Below are 23,612 nucleotides of genomic sequence, written 5' to 3' on the forward strand. Positions count from 1 at the left end.
TTCAATGAGTGCGAATAATCTCCTCTTTTCTCGCTTCACTGTGTCTCATGCCTAGCGCTGGGAGTCCTTTGGGTAGCCATGCGCTCTACAAATCCTGATATCATCATATCATATCATACTCCTTTCGAGCCTCACTATCTTTTTTCACACAATGTGCCTTTCTTAAACCATGAGCTCATGTAACTGGACCTGCAGAGGAGAGAAAAACATTGCATCCAAAGCAAACATTCATGTTAAAGTTAAAACATTAAGAAATCCCATTGTAGCCATTGACTGCCTGGTCTTGTGCGCCGCTCCCCAGATGCCTAGCTCCTCCTGACTGTGCTTTGATCCCAGCCTCAAATTCCTCCAGTTCGATCGCGCTGTCAGATGAACGCTCACCCTGATCACTTGGCAATTGTATTTGGGATTTGGTTTCTTTTCCTTTGCCTTTCCTTTGTCTTGTTTTATTGTAGTCTTGTTTTATTGTAGCTTCATTTTGTATCTTTAGTTTGCCTTGTTTATTTTGTAGTTTTATAGTCTTGTTTTGAATTTATTTGCTGTTTTCTCTTTTGACTGTGTTAGTGTTAGTTACTGGCCCGCCTGTAGTTACCCCCATCCCCTCTGCTGGTTCCTGCTCTCCACCTTCCCGCCTCCAGGTCATTGAAGTATAGGTACACAATATGAGCCACAAACCTTTTTAACATTAAAGAACGCAGGGTGAATTGAAAATAGATCTAATCAAAGCTTGTAGAAAATTCAACTGAAATAACCAATTCTCCAGAATAACGGCATTTACACATTTTGACGTGTAAAAAACAATCTGACACAGAAAGTTCTAAGAATTTTCTTCTACCTTAATGTTATTAACATATTCATCTTGAAAAAGTTATTTAAACAGTTTGGGTGAAATGGTTTCTCAGAATAGATATGCTGTGGAATATTTGTTTTTCTACGGAATTACATAGAAACACGAAATAAAGTTTACAAAATGATCACTAGAATCTCCTGTCCCAGTACTGAGGTGTGACTGGCTGGGCAATGCACTTCATGACAAGGTATGTTAATATTGTATGCTGGTTCCCTTTTTTCACTCCGATTATTCAAAATGGTAAAAGCAGAGTGGTAACCGGCTCACCACAGAGGTGAACATCTTTTCTGACCCCAAGGCCAACAGCACTTAATTAAGATGTGTGAGAACCAGAATTGGGGTGCTCGAATAGCTTTGATTACCGTCTTCAATGACTGGATCAACCTGTGCTTTAGATTTAGAAAAGCGGTCCTACAAGAAGAGATCACTTTGAAGAGACCAACATTTGAAAACGGAGGCCTGAATATCACACAAAGAATACTAAAGCATCAAACACCCTTTAGAAGAGCAAGCACCAAGATAAAAGCAGTAGTTAATAGAGGCCATTTCCTTTCTTTCTTGGTTTGTTTCCCTGAAAAGACAAGATTGGATAAATAAAAAGTTTAGGCAGCAGCCTTATCATGCTTTTTCCCGCCCTTTGCACAATGATGGCAACGACCTTGGATGTACCTGCATTGTAGAGTGGATGGAATCATAATAGAAGACTAATTGATACCTAGAGGCCTCACGATCTCAGGACGTTGAATCACAAAATTAAATGAATGTATTGACCTGAATTTGACTCTCATTCAAGGGTAGGAGAAATTTGAAACCAAGGGATTGATTAACGGATTCGATAGAATCCTAGTAAATAAGGAAACATGTTAGAGATGAAATTACGGTTCTTTGCTTCACAGCTAAATATTTGGTTAATTTCTTTCTAATCCTGGAGCTGAATCGCAGGAGGGTTCCTATATAGAGGCAGATTACCACATAAGTGATACATTCATGACAGTTACCGTACAACAGGAAATGTTTATCCTAGATACACAATTATCAGTATGCAAAGCATTGTAACTTTGACAACGTGTACATATAGGGTCAATGTGATGTTTCTAAACCTGACATTAATCGTATTGTGTATTTGCCTTTCCAGGAATAATACAAGAACATACCCAGACACCTCTAATTACCAATGACAAAGTGAATACTTCAGAACTCATCAGTGTCGGTGCTCAAGACTCTAGTTCGTCTGCTTCTACATCTGCCAGAGTCCATGGTATGTGCATTTGTAATCTAAATTGAAACCTTGTGATGATTATTCCACTTGTATTGCACGTTCAGGCAGTTGATGTCTCTAAATACTATTTTTGTTATAAATGCATTAAGAAAATAATTTTAGTATTGGTCTTCTACAATAGATCTTCTGTTGATAAACCAACAAATCGATTAAGCTTGGTTTGTAAAGGAGAAACTTCAAGTGTGTCAGAAAGTGGAGTATTAGTTGAAGTGGATGGGAGACCTCTTCAAGTAATAATGGCACAATTTCTATCTAGGTCCAGTTAAGTCTTCATGATTCAAACCTGAGCTCAACCTGTGGTATCTGTAGCACAGAGCAGACAGGCTTAACGTAGGAGAAATGTGTAAAGCATCTATCAGTACCGAACACTTAAAGTAGAAAACACAACACAATAAAAACGTCCACTACAATTTATAAAAATAGAGAAACGTTTAATAAACATGCAGGCACCAGAATGATAATAAAGTGGATGGAAGGAACTAGAAATATGATTTTTCAAAGTTTTAGATGCTTCTGCGCCAAAAAGCACAAAGCACAAGCTTCGGGTATCTGTCTGCGCAAGACTGGTTCGAAGTAAAAAATGTAAGGCTGACTGTGATGAAGTGCAGGTTGGATACAGGGATCGGGTTTGGGTTGGTGAAAAGTTTACCTTCGAACTTAGGAGCCCATTAGGATCACGGACGGACTTGCGTCCGTCCGCGACCCCAGAGTAGGAGGGAACCTCCTCATGGCATGCAGAGTTCCCTCCTGTGCAATTAGGATGTGACCGCCACCCTGGCGGTCACATCCTCTATTTTTAACATTGCGGCGGGTGCGGCTTCAAGCTGCACGCACAGCAATGTTAAAAATACACGCATTGCATTTGTAAGTAGAAAGTGGCAGGCACCGCGCGGTGCCTGCTGCTTTCTGCATACAAATGCAGGGGGGTACCACAGGTACCCCCCATGTGCACCCCCCACCCCCCTTCACCTAGGGGGCCCGCAACGGGCCCCCGCAGTGAAGTTACACATGCTTTTCCACTGCGGAAAAGCCGCTGCGGAAAAGCATGTATCAGAGCCCATCCTAATCTGGCTGACGGTGTCTGACAGACACCGTCACCATATTAGTGCTTTTCCGCCGCGGTTGTAAGCCAGCCGCGGCGGAAAAGCTGCGGACGGAAACCAGGACCCACCAGCCATCCTAATGTAGTGGTGGGTCTTTGGTGGGTCCGCTGCGGATTTTCCGCATCCTCCGGGCCGGCGGTGGCTTCCGCCGGCCCAGAGGATGCGGAAAATCCGCAATCCTAATAAGCCCCTTAGTCTTTTTCTTGGAGAAAATCCTTGTCAACATTTTGGGGTGCCACCTAAATCCAAAGAGGGAACAGACTGTGGATGACTGCAGTGCAGGACTTCGATGGGAGCACTGGTATTGGCATGAAGTTCCAAGCAAGGCTCTTGACGTTGAAGGGCGGAACACTCATACCATGCAAAGTCTGAGGATTAGGCCCACAAAGGTGTTGATGTCTGTAATGTGATGCTTGGCGTTTGTTCTGGTGAAGTCCTCTGCATTCAGACTTAGAATCTTTTCTGGATGTCAGGATCCTTTCAGCAGGGCAAACCAGCCAGTTGACTCTGACTGACTGTTCGATGTCAGTGTCTTTGGCTCATCTGGGGTCTTAATGTAGACCCTGGTTCTTTTTGTGAAAGTTCAGCAAACGTTTCTAATTGCCTAGACTTGGAATTTTGGAGGAAAAACCAGCTAGGGTTCCAGGACGCCTTGGGCACTACTTGGGGGCCGGGACTCAATCTCCAGGAAGACACCAGCATAGTCTAGGGCATTTCCAGTTGGAACTGGTTAGCTTGGGACAGCAGAGTCTTGGGCTTCTTGCCACTTTTGTGTTGCAGGACGTTAACAGGAGTCTAGCCCCCAGCCCTTGGAGTCCACTCTTCAGTCCTGGGTACAAGTGGGGAGCAGATCCAGCCCTTGGGGTTTCTCTCCACAGGTTCAACAGCAGGTGCAGTCCTTCTTTTTTCCATATATCCAGAGAAGTTCTAAACAATGTACCCAGGGGTGCCACTTTTATGCCTGGCACTACTTTGTGGGTGGGGGAAACGCTCTGGCCAATATGGAAAATGTTCTCAAGGATAATCCTACCCACTTTACCATTATGTCCAGGGGTGCTCGCCCTAAACAATCACACAGTGCCCTGCTCTACTAAAATCCAACATGGTGGAACGTATTTTCCCATGGTTAGAGCTCTGGGCACACCCCTTGGGTGAATCTAAGGAAATAAAGGGTCTCCTCCATGCAGACCAGTTCTGGAACAGGTTTTCCCACCACTTGGAATTAATCCCACTCTGGCTACTTGGACATTGGCCAGTCCAGGACTGAGGAGGAGTTACAGTTGCCTGTGACTGGGGATTCCCCTTTGAAGCGTGTGCAGTTGGTAGGCGCATTATCCAAGCCAGTATGTCAGGAAGAGGTCACACCTCCTGCCAGTCCAGGCCCTTTTGGTCCCATTATTGGGAGCCATTCACTCCTCCTTCCCCACAGAAAAGGCTTCTAGAAACTTTAGACAGGAAAAAGGCAACTTTATGAAAGTAAAAATTACAATTGATTAACAGAATGTTGAACAATGTCAAACATTCACCCCAGTACAGAGACCTGGGACTGAATCCATGTTTTTTGCTCACCATACCATTCCAGTTCAAACCCAGCCATATGCAAATCAGTCTTGACCCTGCTCCCCAAGGGAACAGTCCAGCCCGAACTGCCAGGCCAGGTCTTACCTGGACCAGAAACTAGCATCTTGGGACCGGTTTCGAAGTATCACCCCTCATCAGCCAGGCTGGCTTGAATCTAGTGACATGTTTAGCATGGGACCCATCGTCTAGGCATACCTTTCCCACTCTGGGTGACAAATGCAAAAAGAACAATTGATGGTCGTAATGCTGAACAATGTCAAACATTCACCCCAGTACAGAGACCTGGGACTGAATCCATGTTTTTTGCTCACCATACCATTCCAGTTCAAATCCAGCCATATGCAAATCAGTCTTGACCCTGCTCCCCATGGGAACAGTCCAGCCTGAAATGCCAGGTCAGGTCCTATCTGGACTGGAAACCAGCATCCTGGGACCGGGTTCGGGGTATCACCCCTCATCAGACAGGCTAGCTTGTATCCAGTGGCATGGTGAGCATGAGACCCAATTTTGGGCATTTCGGACTGGACTGTTCCCATGAGGAGCAGGATCAATAGTGATTTGCATATGGCTAGGTCTAAACTGGGGTGGCATGGTGAGCAAAAGAACAATGGATTTATCCCAGATCTCTTGACTGGGGTTGAACGTTTGATTTGTTCCAAATTCCGTCCATCATTTGTGTCTTTTGCTTCTCGCCTTAAGTGCGCCGGGCATGCCCAGACGTGGGCCCCGGGCTCACTGTATGAAATAAGCACAAAGCCAAACGCATCAGGGGAGAGAGCTGCCACACTTGTTTTTAATTAAAAAATCAAGAGGGAGTGAAGAGGAAAAAGGTAGAATCGTTCTCCTCTTGATACTGTTATCCAACATAGAGATTCTACCATGTATTATGTGAATATATATGCACCCCTGTGTGCTGCTGTTTTTATTTTTATTTGAAGTGTTTAGTCATACGTGAAACATGGTGCAAAAGGATCAGAGCTCCTCTCAATTTGGGGGAAGGGCAATGTTTAAAAAAACTGTAAAATACCCCTCACACTGTAACCTGATTCAGTGTCATGCTTCATTATTGGGGTCTTCCCGTCCCTCTATGGGACGGGCGTGCTATGACTTTCGTAGACCAAAGAGCACTTCATTCAGTGATTGGTGATTATGTGTAATGCATGGGATTGTGAAACGAAAATTTGAGATGGTTAAAAATTCTCTGGCTAGTGGAACGAAAATATTTTATTGTCTTCCCTGGCTGAGAATAGTAAAAGTGGGGAGGTATAGATGGTGTACTATAATGAGTCACCTCCTACAAGGTCGACATGTTTCAGAAGCCATCCCTCTGGCTTTCTTCCTCAGGACCAAAAAAACTATCCCTGTTACACCTCAATGGGTGATAGAATAAATGTACAATATGCCTTATAGTCACAAACCCTGTCCCGTAAAGTGAAAGAAGTTGCTGGTGAAAAGTACAAGTCATTAGATTCTCCCTCGGTCTAATGCCGACAAACAAGCCAGCGAAAGACTTTGCAATCAAGAAGCTCGCTGCTAAAAAACAAATGTGGAAAACAGCAGGGACAATCATGAAAGCAAGTGGGTGACGAATTTGACAAAAATAAACTTCAAATGCTTTACAGTGCGTCCAATCGCTGTACAAGCCTCCGCATAGATTTTTGAGCCCTCTTGGATTGCAGCAAAGTTTATGTAAAGTAAAATTGATAGAGATTCTTGTTTGTGAGAAAACAGGGGGGGCTGGCTGTGCGCGCCAAACAACCATGAAAATACAATTTCTAGTAGTAGTAGTATAATGCTTTATATTGCTCACTGACCATCAATCAATATCACAGATAAATACATAAGCACAATTATAAAATAAATTAAATAAATAAGAATAAAATCCAACAATACATGAAAATAAAACAATGTGAGTGCTCATGCCCCATCTCAGGCACAACACTGTAACTGAAGCAGGCAGAAGGTCGGTGCAACTGCCAACTTCTGGCAGATACTCATATGCGGCTGTAGCCTTGTTGTATGTGGTCTTCAGTGTGTTACAACTTTTTCTGCTTCCCTGCCTTGCTGCTCAGCCAGTGTGGATGTACTGTGGAATGTTGGTGCGTGGTGTCTTATGGAATGTTGGAATGCCTGACTGTGGTCTGTCAGTTGAGAGTATGGGCTGAGCAGCGAGGAGGCTGCTTCTGGAGGGGCTCAATGCTTGATACTTATCTACATCTAAGAACTGTATCAATAAACCTTTCATCATTATACAACACCTCCATTACATGGACTTATTACATTTGGCTACGATCTGGAAGAACCTGCCTGTGCTACCTTACTCACGAAGTGTAAACTAATTCAAGGTAAAGCACCTGTATTGAAACAGTAACCTGCGTATTAAAGAAACCTGGCACCCCTGAGCCCCACCAGTGACCTTGCCATTGATCACCCACTACTGAAGTGTGCCAGTTTCTGCCTGCAAATCCTGCTGCCCCATTGACCTAATGGCTGCCAGTTTCTGTGACATTAGTCGCCCTAACTTTGTCAATTCCTGCTACGCTTTTAGAGAGCCCAGAACGGGGGAAAAAACCACAACGGGTGAAGAAATATCAATCGGGTCAGTGAGTCCTGATCTGGGTCCATGAGTTCAGAACCAGCGAAGGAGAGCTAAAACCGGAGAATGAGACCCAGAACCAGAGAATTAGGATGAGGCCCGGTCAGTGTGTCACAAGCTTTAGCAGGACAAAGGGCTGTTTGAGAGGCTCTAGTGCTGAGCTGAAGTGTTTATTTCCCTTTTCTAAAATTTAAACTGTGTTCTAATTTTATTTATTTTACCGGCGGAAGTGAGTGGATATTTGCTGCTATGTATTGGCGGTCAGTTTAACTTTTTTTTGCCTTCATTTATATATATATTTGTTCGGCATAACCGTCTGGAGTGCAGGAGAGTGATTGGGACAACACGAATATATATATATATATATATATATATATGTATATATATATATATATATATATATATGTTCCCCGAACACCTTATCAGCCCTTGTCGGTTACCGTTCATTGCTGGTGACATTTGAACACAGCGCAAGGTTTTTTCTGTCCTCGAGCCGTAGTTTCATGAACTTTCTGTATCCAAGGATCTCCCATGTGTGACGTGCCTTCCCGGCGTCACCACAACTCTTCTGTAATGTAAAATTTCCTAGCTAACGTAACGGAAAGTTTCAATTCTATTAAGGACAAGGAGGCGAGGATTATGCAGTCCTTTCTTCTCTTTATTATAATCAGCACTTTAAAGAAAAAACAATCAGAACGTTTTTATTGAACCACAACTCCCATGAGCAATGGGAAACAGTGTCCATAGTAACCAACAGCCAATGATGGATCCGTCCGCCGTATAACTAGCCATGACGTCCTCTCCTATTCCTCGTCTTCTCTGTGAGGCAGAAATCTCTGAAAGACACTTCATTCCTTCTGGTCGTGTCCTAAAGTAAATAAGGAGACCGTTATCCAGTCCTTCTGACCAGAAGCAAGGCAAAGTCAATACACAGTATGAAGAGAGACTATGAAGCATGACAATTTGTGTTTAAAAACAGTACTAGACTGTAAACAGTGAACTGAGAAAAAGTAAAAACAGTGATTCCCACAATGCATTGCATAAAGACACAGTTGAAATACCTCAAAATGTAGTACGTACTGAAATACGAAGGTGCACGGGAGGGACGAGACCGCCCCGGCTCGGGTGGGATAATCCTCGCCTCCTTGTCCTTAATAGAAGTGAAACTTTCCGTTACGTTAGCTAGGAAATTTTACATTCTATGTCAGGACGGAGGCGAGGATTATGCAGTTTCAAAGCTTATCCACAACAAGCTCTGCTGCGCCATAGATAGGCTTGAAGTAAAACTTTTTGAAGGTAGACTCCGAGGACCAGTCTGCCGCTGCCATGATGTCCTCTAACCTACCACCTACCTGAACGGCCTTAGAAGCCATGGCACCTCTAACAGAGTGAGCTCCAAAGTGGTCACATCTATGCCCGCCTCGGCCATAAGCCAACGGACCCACCGAGCAATAGACGGAGCCGAAACCGCTTTAAAAGGTTTCTTCAGTGCAATGAGGAATTGTCGCTCCCCAGGAGGGCGACAATCCTCGGTCATATCCTCATACGCCTTGAGGCAACGCACTACGCACAGTTTTGGATGGTCCGAAAAGGACGGGTACGATACTGACCTGATGCTAGTTTTCGTGCGCCTAGCCACTGTGAACGTCACCCCTTCCGGAGTGAATACGCGTGCCGAGATGTCTAACGCACGCACGTCGGAGACTCGTTTACACGAAATCAGACATAGCAACATAGCCAGTTTAGCTGACAGTTCCTTTGTAGACAAATAGCTGTTATCACGCCAAGAGGTAATGAACCTGAGGATGATGTTGACGTCCCAGAGGTTGGAATACCTGGGCTCAGGAGGAGTGGAAAGCCTGGCGCCCTTCATGAGTTTGCAAACCCAAGGGTGTTCTCCCACCGGCCGTCCGTCGACGTGAACATGCCCTGCCGAAATAGCGGACCTGAAAGAATTAATGGACCGATACGCCAACCCCGAGTCGGACAGTTCGGCCAGGAAATTCAGAATGAGGGTAATGTCAGCCCCCACCTGATCGGCGTGTCTTCCCAGACACCAACGACGCCACCGTTGCCAAGCCGATCGGTACCTCTTGACTGTACCAGGGGCCCAGGCCCTGCTGATGAGTTCCGCCGCGCCCGCCGAAAGGCGTTCGTCTTGCCAACGTCCCCGGAAATCCTCCATGCCATGAGGACCAGCGTTTCCTGAAGTACTAGCGGGTGCCCCTCTCCCAGAGGCCCCGAAAGTAGTGACGGAAACGAGGGCAGTCGAATTGGACAGTCCCAAGACAGCTCCAGCAGTGAGGGAAACCAGGCCTGAGCCCGCCAAAAGGGGGTCACTAGGACCAGAGAGGCCTGCTGACGGCGAACTTGAGCCGCTACTCGAGGAATCATGAGGAAAGGAGGGAAGGCGTACGCCTGTTCCGTCGACCAGTCCTGTAAGAAGGCATCGACCGCGACCGCCTCCGGGTCCGGTCTCCAGCTCACGAATCTCTGAAGTTGACGGTTGAGCCGGGAGGCAAACAGGTCCAGAGTGAACGGACCCCACGTTTCCTGCAAGGCCTGAAAGACCGCCGTGTGCAGCCTCCAATCGCTGAAGTCCAGGAAGTTTCTGGAATGCCAGTCCGCGATCGAGTTCTGCGTGCCTGGGAGATACTCCGCCGAGACAGAAATCTGTTTCTCCAGGCAATAGTGCCAGAAATTCTTCGCTAGGTTCGCTAAGGCCCTGGACCGAGGTCCGCCCAGGCGATTGATGTACTGTACCGCTGACATGTTGTCCATGCGCAGCAGGATACAGCACAACACTTTGTTCTGCGTCAGGGACTTGATCGCAAAGGAGCCCGCCAGAAGCTCCAGGCAGTTGATGTGGAGCCGAAGTTCGTCCTCCGACCATCGGCCCCCCATCGTGACCTCGCCACAACGGGCTCCCCAGCCCGCTCTGCTGGCGTCCGATTCTATGATCAGGTCCGGGCTGGATCCGAAGATCGCTCTCCCGTTCCATGCGCTCATGTGTTCTATCCACCATCTCAACTCCGTTCTCGTTTCCTCCGTAAGGGAGATGAGCTCGGAGTAAGTAAGCCCTTTCCGGAGATGTTGTGCCTTCAGGCGTTGAAGAGCCCTGTAGTGTAGCGGGCCCGGAAAGATCGCTTGGATCGAGGAGGATAGGAGGCCCACTATACGAGCCAGGTGTCGAAGGGAGATCCTGTCTTTCCTCAGAGTCTGAGAAAGTTCCCTGCGGATCTTGTTCACCTTCTGCTGTGGGAGGCTGAGGCTGGCCGAGTCGGAATCTATGAGGAAGCCCAGAAAAGAGATTTGTTTCTTTGGAAGGAGATCCGACTTCAGGGCATTCACCACAAACCCCAGGTCCTGGAGTAGGGCAATAGTCATGGTCAAGTGTGACCGTAGACGATCCGGCGACTGATCCATGATCAGGATGTCGTCGAGGTAGATGATCATCCGAACCCCTCTCTCGCGTAGTGTTTCCACCACTGGCCGAAGGAGCTTCGTAAAGCACCATGGGGCCGACGAGAGGCCGAACGGAAGGGCTTGGAATTCGTAAACTTCCTCGATCCACAAGAACTGAAGGAAGCGCCTGTGAGGGGGAAAGATCGGTACCGTGAGATACGCGTCCTTCAGGTCCAGACGGACCATCCAATCCCCTTGTAGGAGAATGTCCCGGAGTAGATGGATTCCCTCCATCTTGAAGTGGCGGTAAACCAGCCACTCGTTGAACTCCCGTAAATTGATAACCGGGCGGAACCCCTTGTCCTTTTTCTGGACCAGAAAGATATTGCTCAGGAAACCCGCAGGGTGCAGGCGCGTTCTGCGAATCGCGCCTTTTCTGAGGAGATCTGCAATTTCTTTGTCGACAAGAAGCTTGTCCTCTGAGGAAAAAACCAAGGGACGAGGGCGAACCCTCTGGTGGGGAGTGCCGTAGAATTCTATCCTGAAACCTCTGACCGTCTGGAGGACCCACGGGTCTGAGGAGATCTTGCTCCAGTTGTGGAAGTGATCCCGAAGCCTCCCTCCCAGAACGGATGGGGAAAAAACGGTAACACTCACCGGATGGGCCTCCCGGTGCGTTTGCACCGCCGTGGTAACCTCTGCCGCGCCCTCGGCCGGCGCCTCTACTAGGGTAGAAGTTCCCCTGGCGACCGTCGTTCCAGCCATTGTTCCGGCGCTGCTGGGCCTTGTTGTTAGGGCCTTGCTGGGGCTGACGGCCGGAGGAGCGACCCCGTCCTCGTCCGGCCCCTGCAAAAACCAGTCCGGGAAAGATTTTCTTTATGGACGTTTGTGCTCTGTCGAGTGCAGAGAAAGTTGTCACGAACTTGTTTAGTTCTCTAATAAAAGGCTCCCCAAAAAGCCTGCCTTGTGCAATAGGGCCCGCCTCCGACGTGGCTAGATCTGACTTTCGGATCTATCTTGATGAGGAGGGACCTCCTCCGCTCTGCCGCCAACGTACAATTTGCGTTCCCCAGGAAGCATAGGGCTCGCTGTGCCCAACCTGCCACGACCTCCGTGGACATCGGAGTCCCCGACTCCTTGGCCCTCTCGGCCAACTGGATGATCTGGGTGACGGGGCCTACGGCGTCCAGGAGCTTATCCTGGCAGCTGCGCCAGGAGCGATCAATACCCTTCCTGGGGTCCTTCATAAATTTGGCGAAGAACGCATAGAGCTTCTCGTCAATATCAGGAGTGGCCGCCACTCGGCCCTCCAGCTTAGGTCGAGGGCATTCACCCCGCATGCGGGTCCGAACCTCCTTCTCCAGAGGTTGGCGTACTTTACCAGCCACGTACGCCGCCACTTTGGGGTCAGGGGTCCATTCCGACGAACGCGGATGGTAGATCCTCGACGGATCAAACATGTCCGGGACTTTATCATCCCCTTCGAGTGACTCCGAGGAATGCGACGCAGGGCGCCAGGGGCGTCCTGAGCCCTCATCCTCATCGTCCGAGGAGGTATCGTCCTCGGTAACACCCTCTCCCTCCAAGGGGAAACCATCGTCCAGGTCAGAATTCGGGGCGACCTCGTCGCCATCATCTCCGGGGAAGAAGCCCTCCCGGCAGGGTAAATTTATAAGCGTTCGCGCACTTTTACGGAAGGAGTCCCTCAGGCGATCGAACTCCTCCAAGTGCCCCGCGTGACGCTTTGCCGACTTTTTCCCCCCCTCCTGCGCGCCTTTGGTTCCGCGGTTCACCGGAACTGCGCCACTGAACACCCCGGGGAGACTGAGTGAGGGCCTCCACACTCTCCCGCAAAGGAGCCAGCACCGAATCCAGCGCCTGCAACAACGCGCGGCCAACCGCCGGCGGCAGTGGTTGGGAGCAGCCAGGTTCTTCCGTCCCCTGAGTGAGGGGAGTCGACTGTTCAGCAGTCTGCATTGTGCGAGGGTGAGAGCACTTAACACCTTTTACCAGTTACAGAAGGTAGCCCCCTCGCCGGTGCTCTGACAGTACCGCTGTCAATTATGGAGTGCGGTGACTGACAACCGCCACTAGAGGGCGTCGCGCACGAGGGCGCGCTACTACACCGGCCCGGTGTCAGGCGAGGGCTGGTGAGTCAGGTGATAAACCTGTCTCAGCGCACCGACCCGAGGGGCAAGCACCGCAATCGCAGCCTTAACCCAAACGGGGGCGCCTTACGGAGCTAAGGGGAAGCGAAGACGCTCACCACAGAGCCCGCGATGAGAGGAACGGCAGAGACGGCGCAAGCAGCGCCTGGCGCACGTCGAACTGCCGAGGATCTGAGAAAAAAATCAAGCGCACCGCTAAGCAAGCGCTATTGCACAAGCAAACACAATTAATCCACACAAGACAACCAAACGTCAGAAAGATAAAAAGGTTTGACTTATCTGACGAGCAGAGAAGAAAGAGGAATAGGAGAGGACGTCATGGCTAGTTATACGGCGGACGGATCCATCATTGGCTGTTGGTTACTATGGACACTGTTTCCCATGTGCTCATGGGAGTTGTGGTTCAATAAAAACGTTCTGATTGTTTTTTCTTTAAAGTGCTGATTATAATAAAGAGAAGAAAGGACTGCATAATCCTCGCCTCCGTCCTGACATAGAATTGTTTGAACGGGCTCATTACAAGAGCCATCCTGCTCTACGTTGATCAACATGCCGCCATATTGTGTTTGGAGGCACCATCTCTTCACAGGAGTCACTCTGTTCCTTCATAGCGTCCTTTGACAACCACGTTAACATCACTTCGGCAACGATTGTTTTCAAGAGTAAGTGACTGATTTTGTTTACTCAGTCCAAAGCACGGGTGTCAAGGTTGCTACTTTGAGGTGAGTGTGCTTTGAAAATGACTTGCTGCAGTTTTACAGGACTCCAAGTAACATTCTATTGTCAGCCAACAAACGAAGTAAACAAAGGTGGGACACTCTATAAAACGGCAATAATGGAGGAGTACTTTATAACTGGGTCATGCATCAAGGCTTTATACAGTCATCTGTGCGGCGAAGTTAAGAAAGAGTTCTATTTAAAATTTTCTTCAGAGTGGTTTCTCATTCAATGTTGTGAGTTTTCCTGTTATAGTCACCTATGTTCTTCATCCTGTGCTTAGAGCACCATCTAATGGGCATGTTATGCAACAACAAGGTTCTTTATTTCTAACATGCATTTCTCTTAGGGAATTAATTTGTTTCCAAGTTTCTGGAAGGGAATTTTCATTAATGTATCTCCTTTCACTATGGAAATTCAAGTGTTGCGTGTGCATATTGAAACTCATGCCTTTTTCATCGTATCCAATTGGCGCAGTTAAAGTACCTGTCTTTCATTTTTCTATGGTGACATCTTTTTATCTTCAAAATGTATCTATTTTTTTTTACATAAGTTTAAAATGTGTTTTATGTAATCCACAGTGCTAACCTGTATTTGTTTTGTGCTTTTCTTACTTTCTTCTTGATGATACACATCATGTTTATTCTCATGTCTATTTTAAAATGTAACAGTTTGCATTTGCATCTTCACACAAATATTTGTATGTTAAATTTTTCACTGTTTTTTTTTCAAGAGTTTTGGAATGAGGTTCTCTTTCTTGACTTTACCTGTGCATTTTTACTGTGCCTGGATTAGTTCAAGGTTAAGTTGTAATAGCCTTTTGGCTATGTGACCTTCCACCGGTACGTGGATTTGTCACCTATTTTGTTTTTACATGGTTCCTTACAGTGCTTTGTTTGCAAGCTTTAGAAAGGAGACTTTCATTGATTAAAGTATACGTTATGTTAGCCTACTGGCTATGTGGCATTCCAATGGTTTTTGTCTGTCACCTACATGTACTTTGTTTGCAAGATTCAGTAAAAGAATTGTCATTATTTGAAGTATATATTCTAAAATGTAGTGCTTATATAGCGCACGAATCACCCCCGAAGGGGTCTCAAGGCGCTGTACACATACCGCTGTGGAACCCTTCCTGGCCTTTCCCTGTGAAGTGCCCACTCCTGAGCACCCCCAAGGTGAAGCCAGGCATCCTAGCGCTGTTGGGGCTGTTGTGGAGATTAAGCAAGCTATTGCCCAGAGTTGCAGAGTGGGACCCAAGATTAGAATAGGCACAGAGGCGAGAATTATAAGGTCCGGGGAAATTGAGCCCAAGACCCGCCGAGGAGGGAATTGAACCCTGGTCCGGACAAGAACTCTGCTTCAAGGTCTGCCGCTATAACCATTGAGCCACACTTCTCCATTATGATAGCCTACTGGCTATGTGATATTCCACGTGTGTGGATATGTCATTTTGAAGTATACGTTATGATAGCCTACTGGCTATGTGATATTTACTTGTGCATCGAAAATCACCTACAGTGTTTCTACTTGTTACTTTACTGTACATTGCCGGATTTACAAATCCACTGTGCATAGGATCTTCTGCAATGATTTGCTGACAGTGTGTTTTTCACTTTTTCACAAGGTACCTGTGCGTGGTTTCACATGTATTTACTGTCATGTTGGATTCATTTTCAAAATCCAACAGGGTGTATTTCACCTCTCTTTTACTTTTATCTAGTTTCCCTTCTTCAGGGATTATGTGTTGGATCTTAACCAACCTTTTCCTTGTGTGAGTAAGAGAATCCTTCTTAGCGTCTCTCGTTTGGGAGTATTTTTCTTGTCCTACTCATTGTTGCACTAATTCTTTTCTTTGTTTGACGTTCACTGCTTATCATCTTCATGCTACTCTGGCCAACTGGTGTCCTGCTGGTAACTTGGATGTCAAGTTCTTGTATTCGTCAGTGTTTGTTTCAGTATTGCTGCGTGAATGGTAGGAAACTTTCTCTTCCTTATTTTTGTGTATTCCTTGCTCTATTTTGTTTTCTTCTACAGCAGTTTGTCACAATATTTATTTGTATTGTAACCATTGTTTGGTGTTTTACATTTTCCTATTATACTTCATTTGCTCAGTAAAAAGGTGTTATGTCATTTTTTGTTAATTAATGCAATGTTTTGCTCTTAAGAATTTATTGCATGATTTTCCTCTAAATGCATGTTCACATCTATGTTTATTTATGTTATTGCTTTGCTTAATTATGGTATTCTCTTTTTGTTCCTTAAAGGGGGAAGGTGTGTTGTATGTGGTCTTCAGTGCAATACACCTTTTCCTGCTCCCTGCCTTGCTGCTCAGCCAGTGTAGATGTACTGTGGAATGTTGATGCATGGTGAGGTATGGAATGTTGGAATCCTGAGTGTTGTCTGTCAGTTGAGAGTATGGGCTGAGCAGTGAGGAGGCTGCTCCTGGTAGGCTCTATGCTTGATACTTATCTATATCTAAGAACTGTATCAATAAACCTTTCATCATTATACAACACCTCAATTACATGGACTTATTACAAGCCTCAACATGTAACTGCATATACAATGCCCCCCAGACTGCACTCAGTATACAGACACTCTCCCTGCCACCAGTACCGCTGGGGAAAGATAGGGAGGCCAGTGTGTAGTAAAGAAGGTCCACACGTGGATTAATTTCCAGGACTTTTATTCAGTATCAAACACTAGAGGTGCTCCCAGCTTGACAGGACCGAAACTCTCAACATTCTAATGCTGTCTCCAGAGACAGCTACAGGTCATACCAAGTGGGCAGGAGAAGGGAGGGGGGGAAACAGGGGAGAGTGGAAGATACCAAGTGCCAAGTTGCAACACATCATCCTCCCTAGGGAGACAAAGGGGGGAAAGCATGGGACAGCAAGGAGAGCGAGTGGGTGAATAGAAGAGAAGGGTGAAGAGTGAGGCAAAGAGGAAATAAAAAGAGGAAGATGGGAGAGAGGGAGAAGGGCTCGATGAGAGGAACAACAAAGGAGAAGAAACCGGGAAAAGAGAAGGGGGGGAAGGGGAGGCACCTCAACCCCAGAGCCTGCGAAGGCTGTCCCAACGGGGTGGAACTGTATCAAGGAAGCTGTAAAGGAAAACTTTAAACATCCTCTATGAGGAACTAGCGGAGAAGGGGGGGGGGGCAAGATCGGAGCAGGGGACCCTGTTCCACTAGGTCCCACGCTATATTCTGGCTTGTGACGCAATGGGATAAGCAGTTGGGTGTCACAGTGGGAGTTGCAGGAACTTCCCCTCCCCTAAGCGCGTCCTCAACCACCCCACCTGCTCTTATGCAGTCTACTAGATGGACATCATGGAATGGAGTTCTGCACTACTCCTACCAGTCCTTTCATCCCCCTATGGAGGGATGATCTTGGAGGTGACGTTCATATTTACTTCTATGTGCAGAAACTTGGACCAGGACAGAGCCCGGCAACTCCTTCTGGCACACTATGTCTTTATTGCAGTATCATCAACAGTGACTGGTCTCGGCGATCTTTTGTCCTTCCTCCCTTGGCCATTACCAGCAACCAATACTCTCTTGACTTCCTTTTCAAATAGCTCGCGCTGAACGACCTGATCCACTGCTGCCCTAGTTCCGTCCTCCTGTTTCATCCTGCATCTTCCCTTGGAGAACTCAAAGGCGTTTTCTGTATCCTGAAACTTATGCTTGCTCTTATAATCATAGCGTGAACACTTAAGACCTGACTGGACATTTGGCAGGAAATCTTTTAGTATTGTTCTTTGCATTTCCTTGCTCTCTCTCTCCACCTTCCCACTGTAGGGCCTTTGAAGGTATTCACCTTTCTTCTCACTCTTCAAACTTGAGTCCACTTCTCTTTCCTTTCGACTATTGACCTCATACTCCTCCCTCACTTTAGTCTCGAGTTCAGATGGCGTGGTCATTTGCCCCATCTCTTTGCAATTGAATAGATTCCCCTTACATTTTATCTTTTTCCGCTCATATTCTGTTCCCCTTATGCGTTCTCCCATCCTTTCGAATTCTTCTTCTTCTCCTACTAAACCTTCTCTGCTTTTACTCTCTTGTTTCTTACGTATTTCTCTCTCATCCACCATACATCGGTAAGATTCTCGTTTTCCTTTCAGGTTGCCTTTAGTTGTAATTTCCCTTTGTACTTCAATACTGGCAGCCCCTTCAAAAACTTCTGCACCCTTGGGGGGAGGCGTGGGGATCTTCGATGCACCTCCCTTTGTTACACTCATGCTTTGTTTCAGTGCCTGCTCCCACATTTGTTCTCTTCTTCTTCCTTTGAGTGATATTCTCAGTTTCATTTGATCCTTCCACCCTAGCATGGTGGGTCCACTTTCTGTTATGTATATGGTACTCCTGGACTGATTTCCCTTGTACATTAAATCCATGACTTGGTATCCTATTACTCTAATGTCCTCCCCGGTATACGACTTTGGGGATATGTTTGCCTCTTTCAATACGTTTCCATATTTTTTAACTAATTTACAGTTCCATTCCCTCTTGCTTATCATACTATGACGGGAACCTGAATCTGTTATCACATCTGTCATCACTCCGCCTATACAGATAGTACACACCGGGTTTATTTTACTAGGATTAACTTCCTCGTGGCCACCCCTCCTTTCTTTTTTCACTTCATCGCTTGGTACCTTTTCCAACGAGACATGTACATAATATTCATCCAATACACTCAAGATGTCCTCATAAATATTCCTGATCGTTCCTATCATGAATGCCTTTTCCATTTCGCAGTACTTTTTCCGTCCCCCAGTTCCTAAACTGTGAAGCAATATTTCAGCCTTTTCCTTAGGTACAAAGGATACTGCCTCTTCCTCAAAAACTGAAATGTAATTTTCGAAATACTCTTTCCATACACTCCATTCTGCCACATTTTGCTCATCTTCCTCCATAAACGGTACGGGTGGCGGAAAATTGTACTTCTGGCCCCACTCCATGTTGCCCTTGAAGATGTAAAGTTCACCTCCCGCCAAAAGATGTCGGAACGAGAGCGCTTCGTTGTACTCTCTTTTGCCCCAGATGGTTAAAAGTAATGTGCCGATAGGGTAAGCCCCGCTCGGTAAAATCGCACCTTCTGGCCTGCGTGTAGCGGGTTCCTCCTCCTCCTCCTCCTCTGTTCCAAATGACTCAGAAACAGGAACGCAGTCTTCCCAGACCAGCTCTACTGCCACCTTCAGCCACGCCGAATTTTTCTCAAAGAATAATACTCTCCACAAACATGCTCATGTGATTATGAGTAAACCCCTTCATTTATTTGTAATATTTTGCACTTCTCACGTCTTTTAAATGTCTCAGACCTTATTCCTTATTCCCTCAATACGGGTTTGTAAACGAGAGTGCATTGAGAAGAATAGCCCACAGGGTGGCAGTACAATGTGGCGTCTGTACCATTTACAAGCTGAATGGGTGACACTGGCGCCTGTAAAGCTTCACGGCTTTACTCTACTGAGAAAGAGAATTGTTATTATAAAACCCACTCTCGAATGCTCCTCACGATCAATTTCCTAGGTGCACACCTCAAGGAGTCAGGGAAAAAAAATCACAGTGCCCGGTTGAGCAATCTTTCTATCTCACACTTCTCTCCCGAGAACTTCCCAGGTTCCTCAGTAAATCCCTTAACAAGCAACGTTATTTTATACTTCAAGGACGTTTGTCAATAACTCACTCAAACTTCACTTTTACGACCTTTCTTTTCTTAACCCATACCTTCCTCTTGTGAAAGCCAAGCGCTTCACGATATCATACCTCAGCTTCATCGGGGGGAAAAGTGCCGCCAACAGCTGCTAAGCTTGGGACGTTTTCTGCCTGAATATGTCTCTGGGTGAAACGCCGAACAATCTGTCTCCTCAGTGCAGCTCGCGGCTGGAGACGTGTGACAGCTCGCCTTTGGCACTTTTTCACTTATCGCCTCTCACCTCTTCTTGACGCCTCCTCCCGCGATGACAAATCTCCTTTGCCTTAATTTTTTTTTTTTCCTCACACACCCAGGAATTCCCCGCACCTGTGCCTGCTCGGGCTCTGCCTGTGGCACCCTCCGGGTGTTTACCAAAGTCGCTTCTTCCTCCTCAACTCAGATCAGCTTCACGCTGCATTGTGGTGACGCAATGCCCGGGAGAATAGCCACGTGCTGACAGGCAGGGGTTTCTCACCTCAGGTAAGAACTTTCACTTTAACCGGGATTAAAATACCTTCCTTTCCTCCTAGGCTCATGAGATTAACTTCACAATGCGGTGAAAACGACTTTATATTACTTCCGTTCCTCCTCCGCTCAGCTCTCTTAATGGATTGCAGCTGCTCACTTTACGGACTTCCGCCTCCTTCAAAACTCACAACTCGGATCAGATTAGAGAGCCTCTCCTCACAGTAAGTCCATTGCTCTCTTATCTAGCTCTGGAGCGTGAATGGTGTCAGGCTGTGTGTTGCTCGATGAAAGACGACCTCAAGGCAAACACGCCGCCTAACGCCAGTGACCTGACAGAAAGTCAATCTTTACTTTCGCCTACGCGCCATCAGTTTCGTGTTCCTCAAAGCTCAAAGCGCAACGCGTATCCTTTACTTTTTTTTTTTTTTTTTTCCTTTGATACCTTTCAGAAGCCGTCCTCGCCTTCGAGCTCCTTACGCGCCCTCCCTGTGCCCGAAATGACACACGACTTTACACCAGCGCGCTGATACCAAAAGCTTTACTTTGACTGGGTGAAAGGAATTCACGGTGCCCGGCCCGACACCCGATTATCGTTCCCCACCACCCTTGGGGATCATCAAGGGCTGATGCGCAGGGAGGTGGTGACTGTGAAAGTTCAACCTCTTACTAGAAGATCAATTGGGGTCAGCTCCCTTCTCACCTCACGCTGCTTTATTTTTCGACACTTCAATCGCGCAAGAAATCACTGTCCACACTTCTTCAAGGAGCAAGAAAGGCCACTTTATTTTAAGACAGGTGCATAATACATTTCTTGAACACATTCATTATTTATTTATATCATAAAATTCCAATCTACACATTATGCCTAAACTCCCTACCTAACAGAACCCGAAACTAACTCTTGACTAATACCCCCAGGATTACCCAACGAGCTACCCTTCAGGATGGCCAACCCGCTCCAGGCTGCCCACCCCACTAGCAAAAACCGCCTCCTAAAAGAACAAAGACACCTGTCCTAAAAGTGGCAAGGCCTGAAGACCAGAGCAGCGCCTAGAGCACCGCCAAGTAAAACCTAACTAAGGAATAATGGGAGGGTGGGTGGGGCAAAAAGAACCTCCCTTCCCTTGCCTCCCGCCAACGCCGTGCCCAACCGCCAGCCTGACTTCCCTTTATTACCTCCCCCCAATCAACCCCACCTGCTTACCTGATTCTCGCGCGAACGCACCCAGGGAGAGACCAGCTCGCGCCTGGCTCTCCCTGGGTCCCCCCTCGCGCAAGAAATCACTGTCCACACTTCTTCAAGGAGCAAGAAAGGCCACTTTATTTTAAGACAGGTGCATAATACATTTCTTGAACACATTCATTATTTATTTATATCATAAAATTCCAATCTACACATTATGCCTAAACTCCCTACCTAACAGAACCCGAAACTAACTCTTGACTAATACCCCCAGGATTACCCAACGAGCTACCCTTCAGGATGGCCAACCCGCTCCAGGCTGCCCACCCCACTAGCAAAAACCGCCACCCAGGAAAACCTTTAGCGTTTTCCTGCCCCACCCAAAGAAGGAAGGGAAGGAGCACCCCACAACTGCACCTGAAGAACTGTGGCAATTAAATCTCTGAGCTCCAGAAGGAAAAAGAAATGCCTAATGTAGAAAGATGGACCCCGTCCCCACATAATAAATGCTTCTCTGAAACTTTCCAATTATGATGAGCCAAACTGTATATACATAAATGATTACAAAACGTTGTATTGTTCTCTTCACTTTGCGTCCTGCCTTCTCCATGGCGTAATTGCTACTTGCCCCAGTCCATTGCAATCGAGGCACGAACTCAGTCCATATCACCATGGTGCTCACCCATGTGGTCCTGATGACTTCGAGATCATGTCTCCTTAACTTTAGCAAAGTCAAACCTGATAGAGAAACTAAGTTGTGTTCTCCAAGATGCAGCACCAGTAGATCCGAAGGGCCCCCCCAACCCTTTGAAACCATAGAAGCCAAGGCAGGAAAGAGACCGCCCCAACGCATGCCCCCCGCGCCATGCCAGGAGACTTCATGTGTCAGACTGCTGAAGCCAAGAGATCTCCCACAAAGCTGACGCGCAGCGACTACAGCAGCCCGTTTAACAAAAGAGTGCCCCAGGATCCACACCCTCCTTTTGTATCCAGCGACTGGGGGCCAAAGACCTAGGAGAAAAAGAGATGTCAGGCAAAGCAAAGGCGGACTACTTTCTCACATACTTTTACAACATCTAGAACGCCAACGCCCAATACGACGAATTTGAGACCAATCCCACCCCAACCTGGCGGCCTCGGTCGCCGCGCCAAAACGTGAAGGAATGGGTGCCGAACTGAGAAGGATCCCTTCCCAGGCCCAAAAAATCCTTGCGGAGGACAGCTGACAACTGAGAAACAAGGATGGGACTGCCATCAGCAGGACAAAAAATTGTCCCCCGAGATACAATGAGGAGAAGACACAAAAAACCTCCCAGTCCCCCACAGGGCAGCATGCATACACACCGCTGCTACCCAGAAACACCCACCTACCCCTCCCCATCTGATCAGTGTTGGACATCCTCAGCCACAGGCGTACCCTGTCATGTGCCACCACCACCACCACGCTGCTGGTCATTCCCACTCAACCCCTCAAACCCAGCAGTTCAGAGGCCCGAAATGCCCCAAAGAATACCACACAAAGCACAAACGAAATTTTGTGGCACTCCAACGCATCATAGCAGCACACCTCCAAGTGCGATAAAAGCAACTGAAGCAAATCAAAGGTCACCGGCTGCCGTAGCTTCTAACCACCAGCCCGGAGCCTACCCGCCCTTTCAGAACTTTACGCAACAACACCCCCCCCCAACCGGATCCCTCTCCCACCAAAGCTGACCATAAAAAGACACCCCGGCCAACTTGCCCGGAATGCTCGTGAGGGAGAGGCCTTTGTCCGCTAAATGTAAAACAAACTGCAATAAAAAGTGTTTATCAGATAACCCAGCCCTGACCGGACCTGCCATCTCCTCACCAAACTGCAAACAAAATCATGCCAGGCCTTCAAAGGACTCCGCCGTGCAGGGGCAGCTACGGAATGTGCGACCAAATGGTGGACCCTCAATCCCCCAAGTCCCATACGTACCGTGGGATTGCCGTTGGTTCCAGGTCCGCCCCGGGAGCCCATTTGCGGAATACGGACCCTTGAAAGCGAGATAAATAATCAGCGATACAAATAATGGCTCCAGGAGCATGCCGAGCTTTAAAGACAATATTCAGTTTGTAAACACCGCAACATGAAGGCGCGCAGGAGCTTTGGTACCCTCAAATCGCGGGCCCTTTGTTTATTAACAAGGTCAACTATTGCCATATTAGGCCACGTGAAACAATACGGAGCGAATCTGAAAAAACCCTCCCCCCAGATACACAGAGCAACCAACAACGGTAAGAGTCCCAAAAAACGCAATGCTGCGACCTTGTACTTCCCCGCGCACTGGCCAGCCAGCCGCGCACCAACGACCTTCCCAAGATGCCGAAGCCGTGAGCTCCTGATGCATCCGTGAAAAGCTGCACCTGCCACACCATGTCCTCATCCGCAAAAAACAAGGACACGCCATTGAAATCTTGCAGGAAACGCAACCAGATATTCACATCAGCACGAACAGCAGTTGTAAGGCGCACACGAATGATGAGGAATGCCGGCGCCGGACATCGAGAGGCCCAGACGTCGACAAAAACGTCCTAC

The 23,612-nt window shown here is 47.3% G+C and overlaps 1 protein-coding gene across 1 annotated transcript in view; it reads left to right on the plus strand.

Annotated features, from left to right (window-relative positions):
• The window catches only part of LOC147747616 (ferric reductase 1-like), a 664,587-nt gene that overhangs the window by 476,455 nt on the left and 164,520 nt on the right, over nt 1–23,612 (plus strand). The window contains exon 9 of the mRNA XM_086936340.1: nt 1,986–2,108. Within this exon, the coding sequence (XP_086792466.1) occupies nt 1,986–2,108 (123 nt within the window). The remainder of the gene's footprint in view (nt 1–1,985; nt 2,109–23,612) is intronic.

Source organism: Lissotriton vulgaris, chromosome 1_1 (genome assembly GCF_964263255.1).
Source record: "Lissotriton vulgaris chromosome 1_1, aLisVul1.2, whole genome shotgun sequence".
Taxonomy (NCBI): domain Eukaryota; kingdom Metazoa; phylum Chordata; class Amphibia; order Caudata; family Salamandridae; genus Lissotriton; species Lissotriton vulgaris.